We start from the raw sequence: 15,631 nt of genomic DNA, 5'->3' as shown, positions 1-15,631 counted from the left end.
TTCTTCCCTGCTCATGGTGGAAATGTTACTCGCTGAGACTTCTCGCGTGTTTCAACTTGGTTAGGCCAGCTCTTGAGTGGTGCGGACCGCTGACTCGCCGAGGGTACGAAACAGCTGGCGATGCAGTGAGGAGGTTGGGGCTGTTCATATCTAGTCTGTGGTTGGGGCGGTCATTATGTCAGCTTGGCCGGTTGCAAGATTCTAATCTCCTTGTCTGTAAACTATCAATGTATTAATTTAACAATACTTGGGCTATGTATGCATTTCTTCTGAGGGTAGTGCCATGGCACGGCGGCTCTCCCCCTCGAGCATATGGCAACACTGGTCACTTCAGTACAAGCGAAGGGGAAGTGAGAGAAATCAAGTGACTGTCCACTTTAGTTTGGAAGTTATGCCAAGGTTCTTCTCATGGTTGAGCTGTATAATTAATAACTAAGGCCACATGCACACTTATATCCCACATGCACATGCAATAATCACATGAAAATTAATACTACTGGTCTGAGATCAAGTCCTATCCAAGTCATCAGCACCATTTTGTGAGTTTCTAGACCGTATACTACTGTTCCTCTTCAAGTACATTTCCAATTGTCCTCACACTGTTAAAAAACAACCTATCAGGGAACAAACCTATGACTGATTGCACCAGACACGTGCACTAGCCATTTCATTTCAGAGGAGGAATATATATATATATCGAGATGGCTTGCTGTGTATAAATTACCCAAAAATGAGTTACATTTAAATCCTTTATCCAGGATTTGCTAAATCTATGGTTTTGGGCTCCTTAATTGGCCACCCTGAACTCCAGTCCAAAATACTCTAATTAGTTCTAATTTCAAAGATTCATGTTCACCTGTACCAAAAATTTCAAAAAGGTGAAGATAAAATTGTTAGAACTCTTGAAGAAATTCATAGTAAGGTAAGACTTTTATGTTATAATAAGTGGGGCATTGTTTGATGTAAAATGTATTTGCCTATACAATTATGTATTTGCAATTGTGCTTTCAGTATTTATGATTGTGCCAACAGTTTGCTTTTATTTGAATACTTGACAATTTCTGTTATTTGGTTCCTTGCGTTCTCTGTACGTTCAATTTTCAGTGTTGAAAACTGCTGTAACTGTACTAATAGCTACCGGATATGAGTCACCATTTTTCAAATTAGGTGTAATTGAATTGAATATATATTCCTTACAAGTGATTCTTTTTGCATCTGCCTTGCACTTGTACATTGGATTGCATATTATAGTTGCTTATAGAAGTATGTTAATTATGGTTTTAGTCAAGCGGTAGAAGCTGTTGCAATCAAAACTGGTTTCTTGGAACTTTTTTCATACTGAAATAAATGTTTTATAATGTTGATTTAAGGTTACAGAAGTAATACTTGCTTACAATCATGCCTATGATACAAATATTTTTATTTACACTCACGTGCATGTACACAAGAGTTGTAATTTCACATAATTAATAATAATCATAATTGTAGTTTATTGCATTTTGCCGAGCTTCAGTTCAGCATTTTATCCAATATATTAACAAATCCTACGAGTCTAATATGTTGCTAATGTATTGGAATGTGAAAAGTGGATTGTATGTGTGAATCAAAACTTTTTTTTTGTAAGTTGTGTGTGTTATCCTTAAATACTGGAAACATACATAACTATATACATATAGAAGGTGTTCCATAACTCATTTCAATTGCCAGTTTATTAATTTGACAACAGAGTTTGATTACTTTTGAAATTTCTATAATTTCTGTACTGATTTGTGCAATTGTAATGAACAATGATTATATTTTGAAAGTCTGATGTCAGTAATCGTGAAAATATCATTGACATCACTTCAACTCAAAAATTGTGATCTGTTTTAGATATATTTCTATTATTTTGTATGTGTATACAAATAGGTGCTTCATACATAACATTACTGCTTTAATTGTAGGAATGAAGTGAACATTTGGTTCGATCACGGTTTGGCCTAGATATCTGGTATTCTTGGTAGGGATGGCCAAATCTGGATATTGGATGTATGGATTATTCAGATTATCTGGATATTCATATTATCCAAAATGTCTGGATTTTCTACAAACCATTGAATCTGTTCTATCTGGATATTTGGATTATCCAGATATCTGAATTATACATTGCATCCGAAACTGATATCTGTTATCCAAATTTTGTGGCCATTCTTAATTCTTGACCAGTGATCCACAAAGCAACCTTTGTTCCAGTATTATTCACTATTTTTGCCTGTGTGGAGTTTTTTTCCTCCTGGCCACACGTCAGTGAACAGCTGTATATTGCATCACTGCTTTAGTTTCAACAGCAACTAATCAACAGTTTTTGAGTATGCTTTCTGATTTTACAAAATAGATTTAGCAGTACCTGATTTTTTTTATTTTTATACCTTTTGTATTTTTCAGATTTTTTTTTCATATTGTACAATTTTAGATTTATAATTTTTTGTACTGAGTTTCATATCAGTCTTCAATTCAAATATATTGTTTTGAAAGATATTTAATAATTTAAACAATTATATATATATGCCAAAATACTCAGAAAAACTTTATAAAAAATATGATCATTGCACTTTCTGAAGTGTGAAATGTAAGCGAGAAGAATTTGTAATCCATAAGATAATGGAGTATGTTCCAGTGCAAGTAGATTTTGCTTTATTTTTATTTTGTACATAGTGTGCATGTGTGTGTCCGTGTGTGTGTATATTAAAAATTAAAGCTTTAGTATTAAAATGGATATAGCTTTAGGTTTTCTGGCTAAAAAAAAAAAATAGTGAACGAGGCTGGCAAATATTATTGAAAGGAATCTATTCATATTTTACAAATCTGGCCAAGATGCGAATTTCAATTACTGATAATTTCTTTCGAAGGATATAAAGTCCAAGCACACATTGATTTTGGCCATAAACATAACATTACAGTCAATTTAGTGTCTTGTGTAATGAGTGCTGGATTCGCAATCTCAACACTGATGGTCCCGGGTTCAAGCCGTGACACGGGCATTCTTTTGCAAGTGTCCTTCATCAGCTTCATCTAATCTTCATCACAATTTGTCAAAAGGCAGAAAAGTAAAAATAAGTATAAAAAAAAATTCAGTCCCATTTCCGGGAGTTAAAAATATTAAAAGTTCCTTAAAGCATGGCCTCCTCTATGGCATAGTGGTGTCCTGCATCGTGACTGTGTGGTCTAAAGTGCAAGCTTTGGGTTTCTGACTATGGGATGCATGCTGGTTCGAGCCTTCTGGGGGAAGAAGTATAACAACTTTTTGTTCCAAGATTTCAGCCTGTGTATGGGACCAGTGGCCACCCACCACTAGAGGAATATGGGGAGCTAGGAATGAGTGGCTTAACCTGGTCATACAAAAACCTACAACAACGACTGGGGCTTAGTTGTGCTGACCACACTTCACTCCGTAACTGGTCGGATGATCTTCCACCTGTTCTGGAAGTGAGGCCGGCAGTCTTTAGGTAGGCTGTAGGCCTCACGTGTTGTTATTTATATGGGGTAATGGGGTATTGGTACTGTGTCCGTGCGGTCCAAGGCATCATGCTTTGGGTGGCGGTTGCGGGACGGCATAGGTTCGATCCCGGGTTCAGTCCCTGGGAATTTTCGGCCTGTGTATAGGGCCGGTGGCAACCCACCATCGTGAGGAAATTGGGGAGCTCCGAGTGAGTGAGCATAATCCGGTCGTGAAGTCCTACAACGGCTGGGGGTTGGTCGGGCTGCAGATCTCCACGCCCCCTGGTGGCACACGTGGGAGGGAAGCCAGCAGTCGGTAGGTAAGCCTTGGCCAAATATTGCGCTATATGGTTACTAGGGTTTTATTGGTAACATTACCACCTTGTAATCAAGGGGTCCCAGGTTTGTTACCCAGTGTAGGCACAGTGATTCGGGTCCCACTATAAACTGTAGGTCCCTATTAGCCTGTCTGTGCATAAAGCAAATTTGAAACAAAAATTCAAACTTTTCTGCTACTTTTGTTGGATAATTACGAGGATGAGTGATGATTTGATGAAATTCATGAAGAAAGAACACTCATGCCTAGGCCGGAATTCAAATCCAGAACAGGTTAAGTCAATAACAACTTGGTCCATATCATGTCATTGGAATGGCAACCCTGCATCTACCATGGTATGACATGCTGTTCGACTTGTGGACACCGTAAGGTCCTTTTACGCATTTGTGAAAAATATTATGACATCACTAGGCAGCTGAGTGTGTGTATGGTTGGAGTATTGGCATTCAATACAAATATGTGAGTTTTTTATGTGTATGCTAGAGAAGTATTAATAGATAATCACTAATAATAAAGGATTTTATTATATTAGCACATAACATTATACCTTGTTTCCAAGTCATTGTAGAAATATAGTTTCAAGAATGACCAATTGACAAGTTTCATGTGCAATTAATGGAAGTTATCATATTTGTTTGTATATTGTCTATTATTTTCCCCTTAACACCGTATTATTTGATCATATTTAGTGAAGTTGCTATTACTGTACACCAAGTAGTAATATTAATTCAGAATTCATAAAAACAAGAGCAAACGTTTGCATAGTTAAAGGTATTTTTACTTAAGCATGTAAATTTTTATTGAAATTGTTGTTGCAAAATTATAAATTCCTGTCAATATTGCAAGATGTTTGTCTATTATTGTCTGCAGCACTCTTGGTTATTTCATTCCTGAAGAAGTGTTGCTTTTATGTATATTTTAAGATCATCACAAAAGATGTTCCTATATATTCTCAAGTGATATTTAATGCACCTTTTTAAAATGTAAATGGTAGTATTTGTAACGAGCTTCCTTGTTGTGTACTGTGTACGTTGACGTCAATGTTGTACTGCTTTGATACAGTGTTACTTAGTGAATATGCATTGATATATGCTAATATAGATAGCGTTTGACATTTGAAGATTCCATCTGTATAATGATGGGTATGTTATCCTTCGAACAGCGATATTAATATGTATAAATGTGTTTCACTTTGTATCCCTTGGTTGTGATATAAATAAATACTATGACAGAACAATGAAAAGTGACATATTGTGTAATTGTTTACGTTGATTGTAAACCGAGAGCTATGCAGCTTCCTGAAAAAAACATCAGAAATTTTCTGCTGTTGATCAGTTGAGTTTCTTGTAAGAAGGGAGGCATGTTTAAATAACAAATGTAGACAAAATTGAGAAATGTTTGTAATAAAATTATAATGTGGTTGTTCTAGTTTTCTTTACCAAGAAACTGAATGCACTACCAGAGCACTGTTCTTATTTGTTGATTTATAGTGTTATTTGGTTTTGTTTTGAAGGCCACTTTGTGCACAGAAAGGCTAATCGGGACTAGACCTACAGTTTCAAGTAGGATCCGTACCACTATGAGCTTTAACAGGGTATGGAACCCCTTGATTACAAGGGGACGACGTTACCACTATGCCATCAGGAAGGCCAAATTTATAGTGTTATGTACATGTACAGTGAAAAGTAACAATGTGTCCCCAAATAAGAACATAGCCATCTCTCATTTACATGTTCTGTAGATAATGCACTCCCACATCATGATGCTTTGTCTGCTAAGCAAATGGAGGCATTTTTTTTTTCAACGAAGCTGTTATGACAATTTATGGAATTTTGTAGTGAATAGTACACTAATTATACTTTAGGACTACACAGAATCGATCATTATCAGAGTAAGAGTGTATACACTGCTGCTTATTGTCGATAATATAATAACTTATAGTGCAACATCCATTGAAGGCCAAGTACCTACCTGACTCCCAGCCTCACTCACCTGAGGTTACGCTACTCATTCGTAGCTCCCCAATTTGCTCATGATGGGGTCGCTACCGGTCACATACACAGGCTAAATTCTCAGGAGAAAAGTTGTTACTCTTCCTCCAGGAGACTTGAACCTGCGTGCGACCCACAGCCAGAGCCACAAGCTTGCACCTCATGGCCACAGTGTGGGACTTTTATTGTTGATAGAAAAAGCATTAAACATGTAGAATGCTCCCGTGGGTTTACGTGCAACAAATTGAGGTTAGTTTTCAGTGATAATTTATGGCTATTAGGTTATTTTACTTTGCTTCCTGCCACTTTTGGCTAATCACAAAGATGAGGATAAGTGATGAAGAGAGACTCACAAAGAACATCCATGCTCTGGCTGGGAGTCGAACCTGGGATCCCTGGCATCGTAGTGTGCTGTGATAACCATTCTGCCATGGAGGTTGGCTTTCGTGATATTTTGAAAGCAACATTGAAAGGAATAATATACTGACCATTTGACTATCACTGCGTGCATTTTCTTGTTGAATTGATGTGCAAGTGCAATCATTTTGTCATTTTTGTCTGCCACGATACTGAATCGGTTCGCTACAGCAAGTATGTTTCGCTGATCCTTCAATAATGATTGAGCCGTTTCAAGAAACCAATCTCATGTGAAATGTTCCCAATGTTTGTGACATGTAGCTGTCAACACTAGGTTCACCCACATGCATCCACTACCAGCTACCGAACACGGCACCATCTGACATACACGGTCACATGACTGCAATGTTGCCACTATTTTACATCTACAGTAATCTTTGCAATCTAAAATTGATCGTAATTTTTAGCATATTCAGAATAAAGTTTATTAGATACAAGCTTTAATACCCACAAGTTTAGAGTTGTTTCGGAGAACAAATTTTGATAATTTTCACTTATTCTTCAAGTACATTCATTAAATGCTGCCGTCATCCACAAATTTTGACAGAGCTTTTGCAGATACAGGCCACTCCACCGGTCTCTCATCTACCCACGACAGGGCGCCCATTGTGCCAGCATTCTCAACTTGAGACAGCAACTCTACTTCCTTGGAAGGACCTTTCGTTGATGGCACTTTGTAGTTGTTTAAAATTGTTTGGAAGGTCAGAGGGACCTGAAAGATTGCACTGACATGAGACACTGAACTTCTGTCCATTCTAAGAGCTGTTAAATTGTTTTTGTGAATGCAATGCTTGTATTGAAGCAAATGTTAAGGGAGGAGGAACTCTACAACATTCTGTTGCTCATTTAAAATGAATGCGGACAGGGAAATTTTAAATCTAATCTCATTAAACATAATCTGCTAAAGAAAGAACTTGTTATGAAAGGTTACCAACATGGCAGCAAGTTTGAGATCAACCATCTTGGGAGTCGAGTCAACTTCATTTTTAAATGAAGAACTAGTCGTGTGACATAAAATAGGCTGTAATTTCACAAAACACGTGATGGTGTGCTTAAATTCAACCTACAACTTGACCAAGAAGGAAAACCTTGCTGCTGTTATCAAATTTTGAACTGTAAATAAGAGGACTGAGTGTGGACAATGCAGTCACCTGTTTACGATATATGTTATGTTGCAACCCATGTTTTCAATTGCTTTTTTTCTACACCTACAAAGGATATCCTTGTATTTTCTTCCCTAAATCAAGTAATTTTTTTGCATCATTTCACTTCCTCTTTAGGCTTATTGTAATAAGGATAAATGATGTTTACATTCAACTGAAGAAGAGGGACACTAGCTAGGGATGGGACTTGAATCTTGAACCTTTGATAACAAGATCGGAGATTGAAGAACCAATGCACCCAGCCATACAGGCAGTATTAAACCGAGATTCATTGAGTATGAACAGTTTTTCTGAATGCATATTGATTATTAACCCTAGCATACCCTTGTGTGGGCGTTTCCAGGCCCATCACCTCTTGTTTCTAGATTTTTCACTGAATATTTTTATAGAAAAATTGAAAATAAACTACATTGTTTCTTAGGGTGTTCCCAATCTTTCTGTATTACTTTTGTTCATAAAATCATAAAGGTGACGTACGTAGAGGGCAAAATTCACGGGATGAACCTATCAGCCCTACTTCCACCCTGGGATGTGTGTTCCGACATGACACTCATGCCTGTAACAGTACAATTAGTTGAAAATGATGGTAATTTTTGTAATTATTATAATTACTATATAACTGCACATACATGAACAACAAAAAGAGCGGTGATTCAATAACAAATGTGAAGAAAAATGAGTCGCAGTGATCTACAAGGGTTGGATAAAAAGTAATGGCAACACTGGTATAATTGGTACTTGACTGTATTGGCAGAGGAGCACGTGTTACATTCCTTCAAAGTAATCGCCCCTCATCTCTACGACCTTCTGTCACACGTATGGAAGGCGTCGTACACCGTCAGTGCGTCCATCTCTGTCGATGTCCCGCAGTGACCGCCCTATAGCACGTATGATGGCTTCGTGCGTGTCGTAGTGCATCCCGGCCAGTGGTTCCTTCATTTTGACAAAACGGTCGTAATCACACGGTCTCATACCGGTGAATACGGCGGATGTTCCAGTACCTCCCACTACCAGTTATGCAGGAGCGCCGTCACATTGTTTGCAGTGTGACACCTTGCTTTGTCAAGCAGGATGATGGGACATCGTGCCGTCACTTCCTTCTTAATGCGAGACGAAGGTGGTGTTGCAAGAAGGTGCAGAAGTAGGCTGCGTTGACCGTCTGCCTGAGAGACGTTGTTCTTCTTGCCTAAACATATTGTTAGGGTGCTTGCATTCTCGTCCTCTGCTTCAGAGCACTGCTGTTTTTGACTGAATAACATACAATCGCTCCCACTCACTATACTTCCTCGTCTGACATTCCTTTATCAGCCACGAAATGCTTGTGGCGCTGTGACTCACCCCTTTCACGGGACAGCAGTGTTGCCATTACTTTTTATCCAACCCTTGTAGTTGGTAGTGTATCTGAATTTCACACAGGAGACCCGGTTCGATTTCTGGGGTGGGTGATCAAAGTTCAGAATTTTTCCAGCGGCTCACCCAGCCTCAAATCAATGGGTACCTGGGGGGGGCAACCCTGGAAGGTAAAGGTGGCTGGATCATGACATCGTCTCCAACATGGCCGAGATCGGGAATGTGCCTTAATGGCACAGTGCTGTATGCACGGGGAACATTACCTTACCTTTACCAAGGGGGGGAAAAAACTAGAAACTTACTTACCACTCGGGTAAGTATGTTTCTCATATGGATGGGTGATCTAGGGTTAACGCTGAGTGATCTTAAGACAATTAGATTTTCCTATTGAGTGCAGGACAGAAACTAGATTCACACAAAGTTGTACTACACGAGGAGGAGGGAAGGTGGCAAAGAGAAAGTAATATGAAAAATTCTCCCCTGTGCTTTACACCACCCATGAAGGCATGCAAGGGCCTTAAGTTAGTGGCCCCACACTTTCTTGATCATGGCCGAAGATGGGGGTGATGTCATCAGCACCCTTCCCCTGGCTACCTTTAACCCCCAGAGTTTTAACCAGGTACCCACTTTATACGGTGCTGGGTGGGCGCCGGAGCCACTTGAACAGGTGGAAAAAATCCTGGTTCTCTCCCACTGGGGATCAAACCCATGTCTCTCTCATGGTAGTCAGACAAATATGAAAATAAATGCAGCGAAAAAAGGTAAATGAGTATGTTACACATTTTTCAGATGAACCTGTTGTCCTGTCCAAAATTTCTTATATATTTACAAAGGGCATATTCTCATTCCTCTCAAGAGATAAGTCCATTCTTTCAAAAACTTACACTCTAATCAGATATTTAGAAGATTTTCTTTCAGATCAGCACAGGTGTGCCCAAAATTTCATAAAAGAAGATATAATATCAGTGGATAGGTTATAACACATCTTTAAAGTATTTAACCATGAATCTTTTCACATAATCGATCTTCTTCCTATTTTTAAGAAAGGTGTGTCAAGAGGGCCTGGGTACGCCCCTGCTTCTAATAGTCAACATTTTCCAATGTGTATATTATTATATAGTCACTTTCTAAGATGTAAGAGCTTAAAATATGAAAATGTTCTACTCACCCTGAATCCGTATTCGAAACTCTCCAACTTCTCTGTTGTCCCAGTCTTGTCCACATAAGCCACAATGGGAGGAATGTACCTGTACTTTTCCAACATCTCAGCTTTCCTTGATTGGGAAAAATTGACTTGCAAGGAGTCAAAACGCTGCCAATTAAATAAAAATATACAATTAGTTTTATAATCATGCAGTGACCTTATCATTTTAGTGTACAAATATAGAAATAAAAAATATTATTTTCTCATTTTTCATGTTAATTTAAGGGGGCTGGTTGCAAAGCATATTGCATCCTTGACTCCAGTGGCGTTCCGAAGGGGGGGGTTGGGGGTTGGTGGGGGTTATACCCCCCTCCCTTTTCATTCAGTAATTCTAAAAAAAGAATGTCAAAAGTAGGAAAATATGGCAAAATGAGGACTGACTACACAGAAAAAGTACACATAACCCTTCTCTTTCGAAAATCCTGGGCACGTTACTGCTTGACTCACAATCTTTATTTATTTATCTAAAACCTTGTATATATGGCGAAGTTAAGGCTGTAATGCACTTTTCCACTTAATCATTAATTACAATCTCTCATTCATTCTGTCTTCTAATATAATGAAAAGTAAAATCACATAATGGGTGTTCCGTATTTGAATTGAGTGGCATTGTTTTGTTTCGAGGTTGGCAGACCTGTTCTTACCAATGTTGGCATCTGTTGTCATGCCGATTAATGAAACCTGACTCGTTTGTTGTGGTTTCCTTCCTAAAATCCTCGAATAATCCAGGAGCGTGAAACCCATCCATCTGCTGAGAACGACTGTGTGGTGTGGATTTTGGCAAGTGGAGTGTGATGTTACACCCTGTGATTTCTTCTTATGGGGGTTTGTGAAATCTCAGGTGTACACCAACAAACCACGAACCCTTTTGGAACTGAAGGCGGAAATCATACGGGTGATTGGAGGCATCGGGTCATCTGCGAGAGGGTCATCAATAATTCTGTGGAGCGTATAAATGCATGCAGACTCAGTAGGGGTCGACATATGCCTGATATCGCCTTTCATACGTAAATGGGAGATGTTACTGCTTACATATATGTGAAATATAACTATTTTCATGATATTTTTCTTATTTTTATTTAATTTTCTAATTCGGCATCCTATATGGAACACCCTATACCAGTGATCAGAACTCTACATTTTAAAAGTATCTCCGCTACAGCTACAGCTACTCTTCTAAAATGTAGCTTCGCTACAGCTACAGCTACATTTACCTAAAAGTAGCTTGCTACGTTACTCCTGTTCGCTACTCGCTACTTCGCTACTTTTTGCGCTACTTCTGCATAAAAAAATGAAAACCATATGGGTATTAAAAAATACCCTACTGCTGGTAGGTAGATTCTGTTATTTATTATCATGATTCCAGTCATTCCATAATTTTGATAGCAGTGTTACTTCAGTTACTTATTTTTACTAAAGTTTGTGAGAATACCAAACCTATGCAAGTGGCATATCAATTCAAATTTGATATATGAATATTGCAATTAGGCATTAGGTGTTACCCAACTTAATTATTACAACTATGCACACATAATTTTTTTTAGGATTACATATTTATGTTCACATCAACATATTTTTCTTGAGAATAAATATTTAATTTTTTATAGACTGATATGAAGTCATCATTTTGAATGAAAAGTACCTGGAGCCCTTTGACTACAAAAGGGCCCCAGGTTCGATACCCAGCGGAGGCACATAGTGGTTAGGATCCAGTCTCGATCAGCTTATCTATGCATAAAATAGACTAAAAACAAAAACTAGGAAAGACGCCAAGTTGGGAGGATGAGATCCTCCTGCTCCTCCATTTCCTGCACTGCTCATCATTCATCATTCTTTCTCGTTCTCACAATTAGCCGAAAGTGGCAGAAAGCGACTATAGATAAGAGAATAATTAAATAAACCATTCATCCTCATTGTCTTGATTGAGGAAGTGGAAGAATAGATGAGGAGGTAAACAGAAGACAAATGGGTGGTAGACTCTATCAAAGCATTCAAAGATTAATACGGAACAGGGATGTACCTATGAAATGCAAGAAGGTAGTATATAACACATACTATGTGCCAATAATTTCGTATGGAGTAGAGATTTGGACAGTGACATAGAGAGACAAAGAAAATATGCAGGCAGTGGATATGAAATTTTTAAGGAGTCTTTTGAGGAAGACTAGAAGAGATAGAATAAGAAATGAGGAGATCCGACAGGCAGTGGGTGTAGTGAAGCTTCAGGACAGAATAGATCAGGCACAGATGAGATGGTTCGGACACATGAAGAGGATGGATGCAGAAAGACTACCAGTAAGAGCTTACAATGGACAAAGAGTGGGAATAAGGCCAAGGGGGAGACCAAGATGTCGGTGGAAAGAGCAGATACTGGAGAGTGTTAGGAGAAGAGGACAAGATTGGATCTCCTTGAAAAGAGGGGAGTGGTGAAAGACCAGGAAAAAATGGAGAGGCTTGACTTCTATGCCGACCCAGCCAGAGGCAGGAAACAGCGAAGGATGATGATGATGATGTCATGATTATCAAAAGTTACAGAAAAGTGATGTAAATGTAGGAGAAATACATAAATTTGAAAACTATGTATATTAACTAAAGAAAATTGTCGTTTCTGCTGGAAAGTCAATAAATCGTACATACTTTTTGCAATATGAAAAAAAATATTGAGGAAACTGTCGTGTAAACCTGAGTGTTCTAAATGTATTGTAATTTTAAAATTTTTGAACAAAATACTATCCCAAAATAATTGTAATTACAGAAACTCTATTATTCTTGTAACAATAATTTCTTGCTGGTGAGATCCTATATACTGACGATGATCAATGCTGTTAACGTACTGAGCCATTTATTGCTGGCACTATTCCCTTTTCAGTGCAGTGGAAAATCCATCGCTCGTTTTTGCACTGCAAGTTGTGTCTTACACAGCAATTAATGATATGAATATCTACAGGATTTGTTCCGAGGGTGATGCAAACGAGGCACTTTTTTCCAGTGGTGCAGCAATCGAGGCATGTTTCTCCCCAAAATAGCGATGCAGCTAAAGAAACGTAGCTGTTAGCCAGAATATATTCATATACACGTATGTCAGTTAGTTATCTGGATATATGAATTATTCAGATACTAATTAAATAAATTACGCAGACATCTATAATCTACAATCTAGATAATCTGTATCTCCATGTAATAGACTGTCTTTATGAACCTCCTGCAAAATTAAGGGTTATTGTCGATTTTTCTGATGCTGTTGCCACATTCAAAATTCACCTCAAAATGCTGAGAAAAAATGTAGCTGTAGCGAAATTTTCGCTACAACTACAGGAATTTTGTAGCTTCGCTACCGCTACAACTACAATTTTCGAAATGTAGCATCGCTACAGCTACAGCTACAAATTTTGTAGCTAGCTACAGTAGCGACGCTACATTTTGAAAATTGTAGTTGTAGCGGTAGCGAAGCTACAAAATTCCTGTAGTTGTAGCAAATTTCTCGCTACAGCTACATTTTTTCTCAGCATTTTGAAGTGAATTTAGAATGTGGCAACAGCGTCAGAAAAATCTACAATAACCCTCAATTTTGCAGGAGGTTCATAAAGACAGTCTATTACATGGAGATACAGATTATCTAGATTGTAGATTATAGATATCTGTGTAATTTATTTAATTAGTATCTGAAGAATTCAGATATCCAGATAACTAACTGACATATATGAATATATTCCTGCTAATAGCTATGTTTTTTTTAGCTGCATCGCTATTTTGGGGAGAAACATTCCTAGTTTGCTGCACCACTGGAGAAAAGTGCCTCGTTTGCATCACCCCCGGAACAAATCCTGTGGATACATGGTGTAAGACACCAAAATGCCATTAATTACTGTGTAAGACAATTTGCAGTGCAAAAACGAGCGATGGATTTTCCAATGCACTGACAAGGGAATAGTGCCAGCAATAAATGGCTCAGTACGTTAACAGCACTGATCATAGTCAGTATATAGGATCTCACCAGCAACAAATTATTGTTACAATTATTTTCGCGATAGTATTTGTTCACAAATTTTAAAATTACAATACGTTTAGAACACCCAGGTTTACACGACAGTTTCCTCAATAATTTTATCATATTGCAAAAAGTATGTAAGAGTTATTAACTTTCCTGCAGAAACAACAATTTTCTTTAGTTCAAATTTATGTATTTCTCCTACTTTTGCGTCACTTTTCTGTAACTTTTGCTAATCATGACATCATCATCATCCTTCGCAGTTTCCTGCCTCTGGCTGGGTCGGCATAGAAGTCAAGCCTCTCCATCTTTTCCAGGTCTTTCACAACTCCTCTCTTTCCAAGGTGTTCCAATCTTGTCTCCTAACACTCTCCACTATCTGCTCTTTCCACAGACATATTGTTCTCCCCCTTGGCCTTATTCCCACTCCTTGTGCATTGTAAGCTCTTACTGGTAGTCTTTCTGCATCCACCCTTTTCACGTGTCCGAACCATCTCATCTGTCCTGAACCTTTGCTACACCCACTGTCTGTCGGATCTCCTCATTCCTTATTCTATCCCCTCTAGTCTTCTTCAAAAGACTCCTTAAAAATTTAATCTCCACTGCCTGCATCTTTTCTTTGTCTCTTTATGTCATTGTCCAAGTCTCTACTCCATACGAAATTATTGGCACATAGTATGTGTTATATATTACCTTCTTGCATTTCATAGGTACATCCCTGTTCCATATTAATCTTTGAACGCTTTGATATAGTCCACCACCCATTTGTCCTCTTATGTTTACCTCCTCATCTATTCTTCTACTTCTCTCAATCATGACAATGAGGATGAATGGTTTATTTAATTATTCACTTATCTATAGTCACTTTCTGCCACTTTCGGCTAATTGTGAGAACGAGGAAGAATGATGAATGATGAGCAGTGTGGGGAATGGAGGATCTCATCCTCCCAACTTGGCGTCTTTCCTAGTTTTTGTTTTGAGTCCATTTTATGCATATATAAGCTGACCGAGACTGGATCCTAACCACTATGTGCCCCCACTGGGTACCGAACCTGGGGCCCTTTTGTAGTTATAGGGCTCCAGGTACTTTTCATTCAAAATGCTGACTTCATATCAGTCTATAAAAAATGAAATATTTATTCTCAAGAAAAATATGTTGATGTGAACATAAATACGTAATCCTACGAAATTTTATTTGTGTATAGTTGTAATAATTAATTTGGGTAACACCCTAATTGCAATATTCATATATCAAATTTGAATTGATATGCCACTTGCATAGGTTTGGTATTCTCAAAAACTATAGTAAAAATAAGTAACTGAAGTAACACTGCTATCAAAATTATCGAATGACTGGAATCATGATAATAAATAACAGAATCTATTTACCAATAGTAGGGGATTTTTTAAATACCCATATGGTTGTTTTTAATTTTTTTTATGCAGAAGTAGCACAAAAAGTAGTGAAGTAGCGAGTAGCGAACAGGAGTAGCGTAGCGAGCTACGTTTTGGTAAATGTAGCTGTAGCTGTAGCTGTAGCGAAGCTACATTTTGGAAGGGTAGCTGTAGCTGTAGCGGAGCTACTTTTAAAATGTAGCGTTCTGATCACTGTGCCCAGGCACGTATCCAGGAATTCATTTCGGCAAGGGGGGGGGGCTCAACACTTTTTTTTAAAGGGGTAACACAATTGTATGTTTAAGGCCA

The 15,631-nt window shown here is 38.1% G+C and overlaps 1 protein-coding gene across 2 annotated transcripts in view; it reads right to left on the bottom strand.

Moving 5' to 3' along the window:
* Positions 1-6,639: 6,639 nt before the first annotated feature.
* LOC146003509 (uncharacterized) overlaps positions 6,640-15,631 on the bottom strand; it is a 79,946-nt gene continuing 70,954 nt past the window's right edge. For both annotated transcript variants that reach the window (XM_083141796.1, XM_083141797.1), the window contains exons 9-10: positions 9,904-10,047; positions 6,640-6,934 (exon numbers count right to left, since the gene is read on the bottom strand). In XM_083141796.1, the coding sequence (XP_082997922.1) occupies positions 6,737-6,934; positions 9,904-10,047 (342 nt within the window). In that variant the 3' untranslated portion in view covers positions 6,640-6,736. The remainder of the gene's footprint in view (positions 6,935-9,903; positions 10,048-15,631) is intronic.

Source organism: Lepisma saccharinum, chromosome 20 (assembly GCF_977018435.1).
Source record: "Lepisma saccharinum chromosome 20, izLepSacc3.1, whole genome shotgun sequence".
Classification (NCBI taxonomy): Eukaryota; Metazoa; Arthropoda; class Insecta; order Zygentoma; family Lepismatidae; genus Lepisma; species Lepisma saccharinum.
This window is presented reverse-complemented; position numbering and strand designations above follow the sequence as displayed.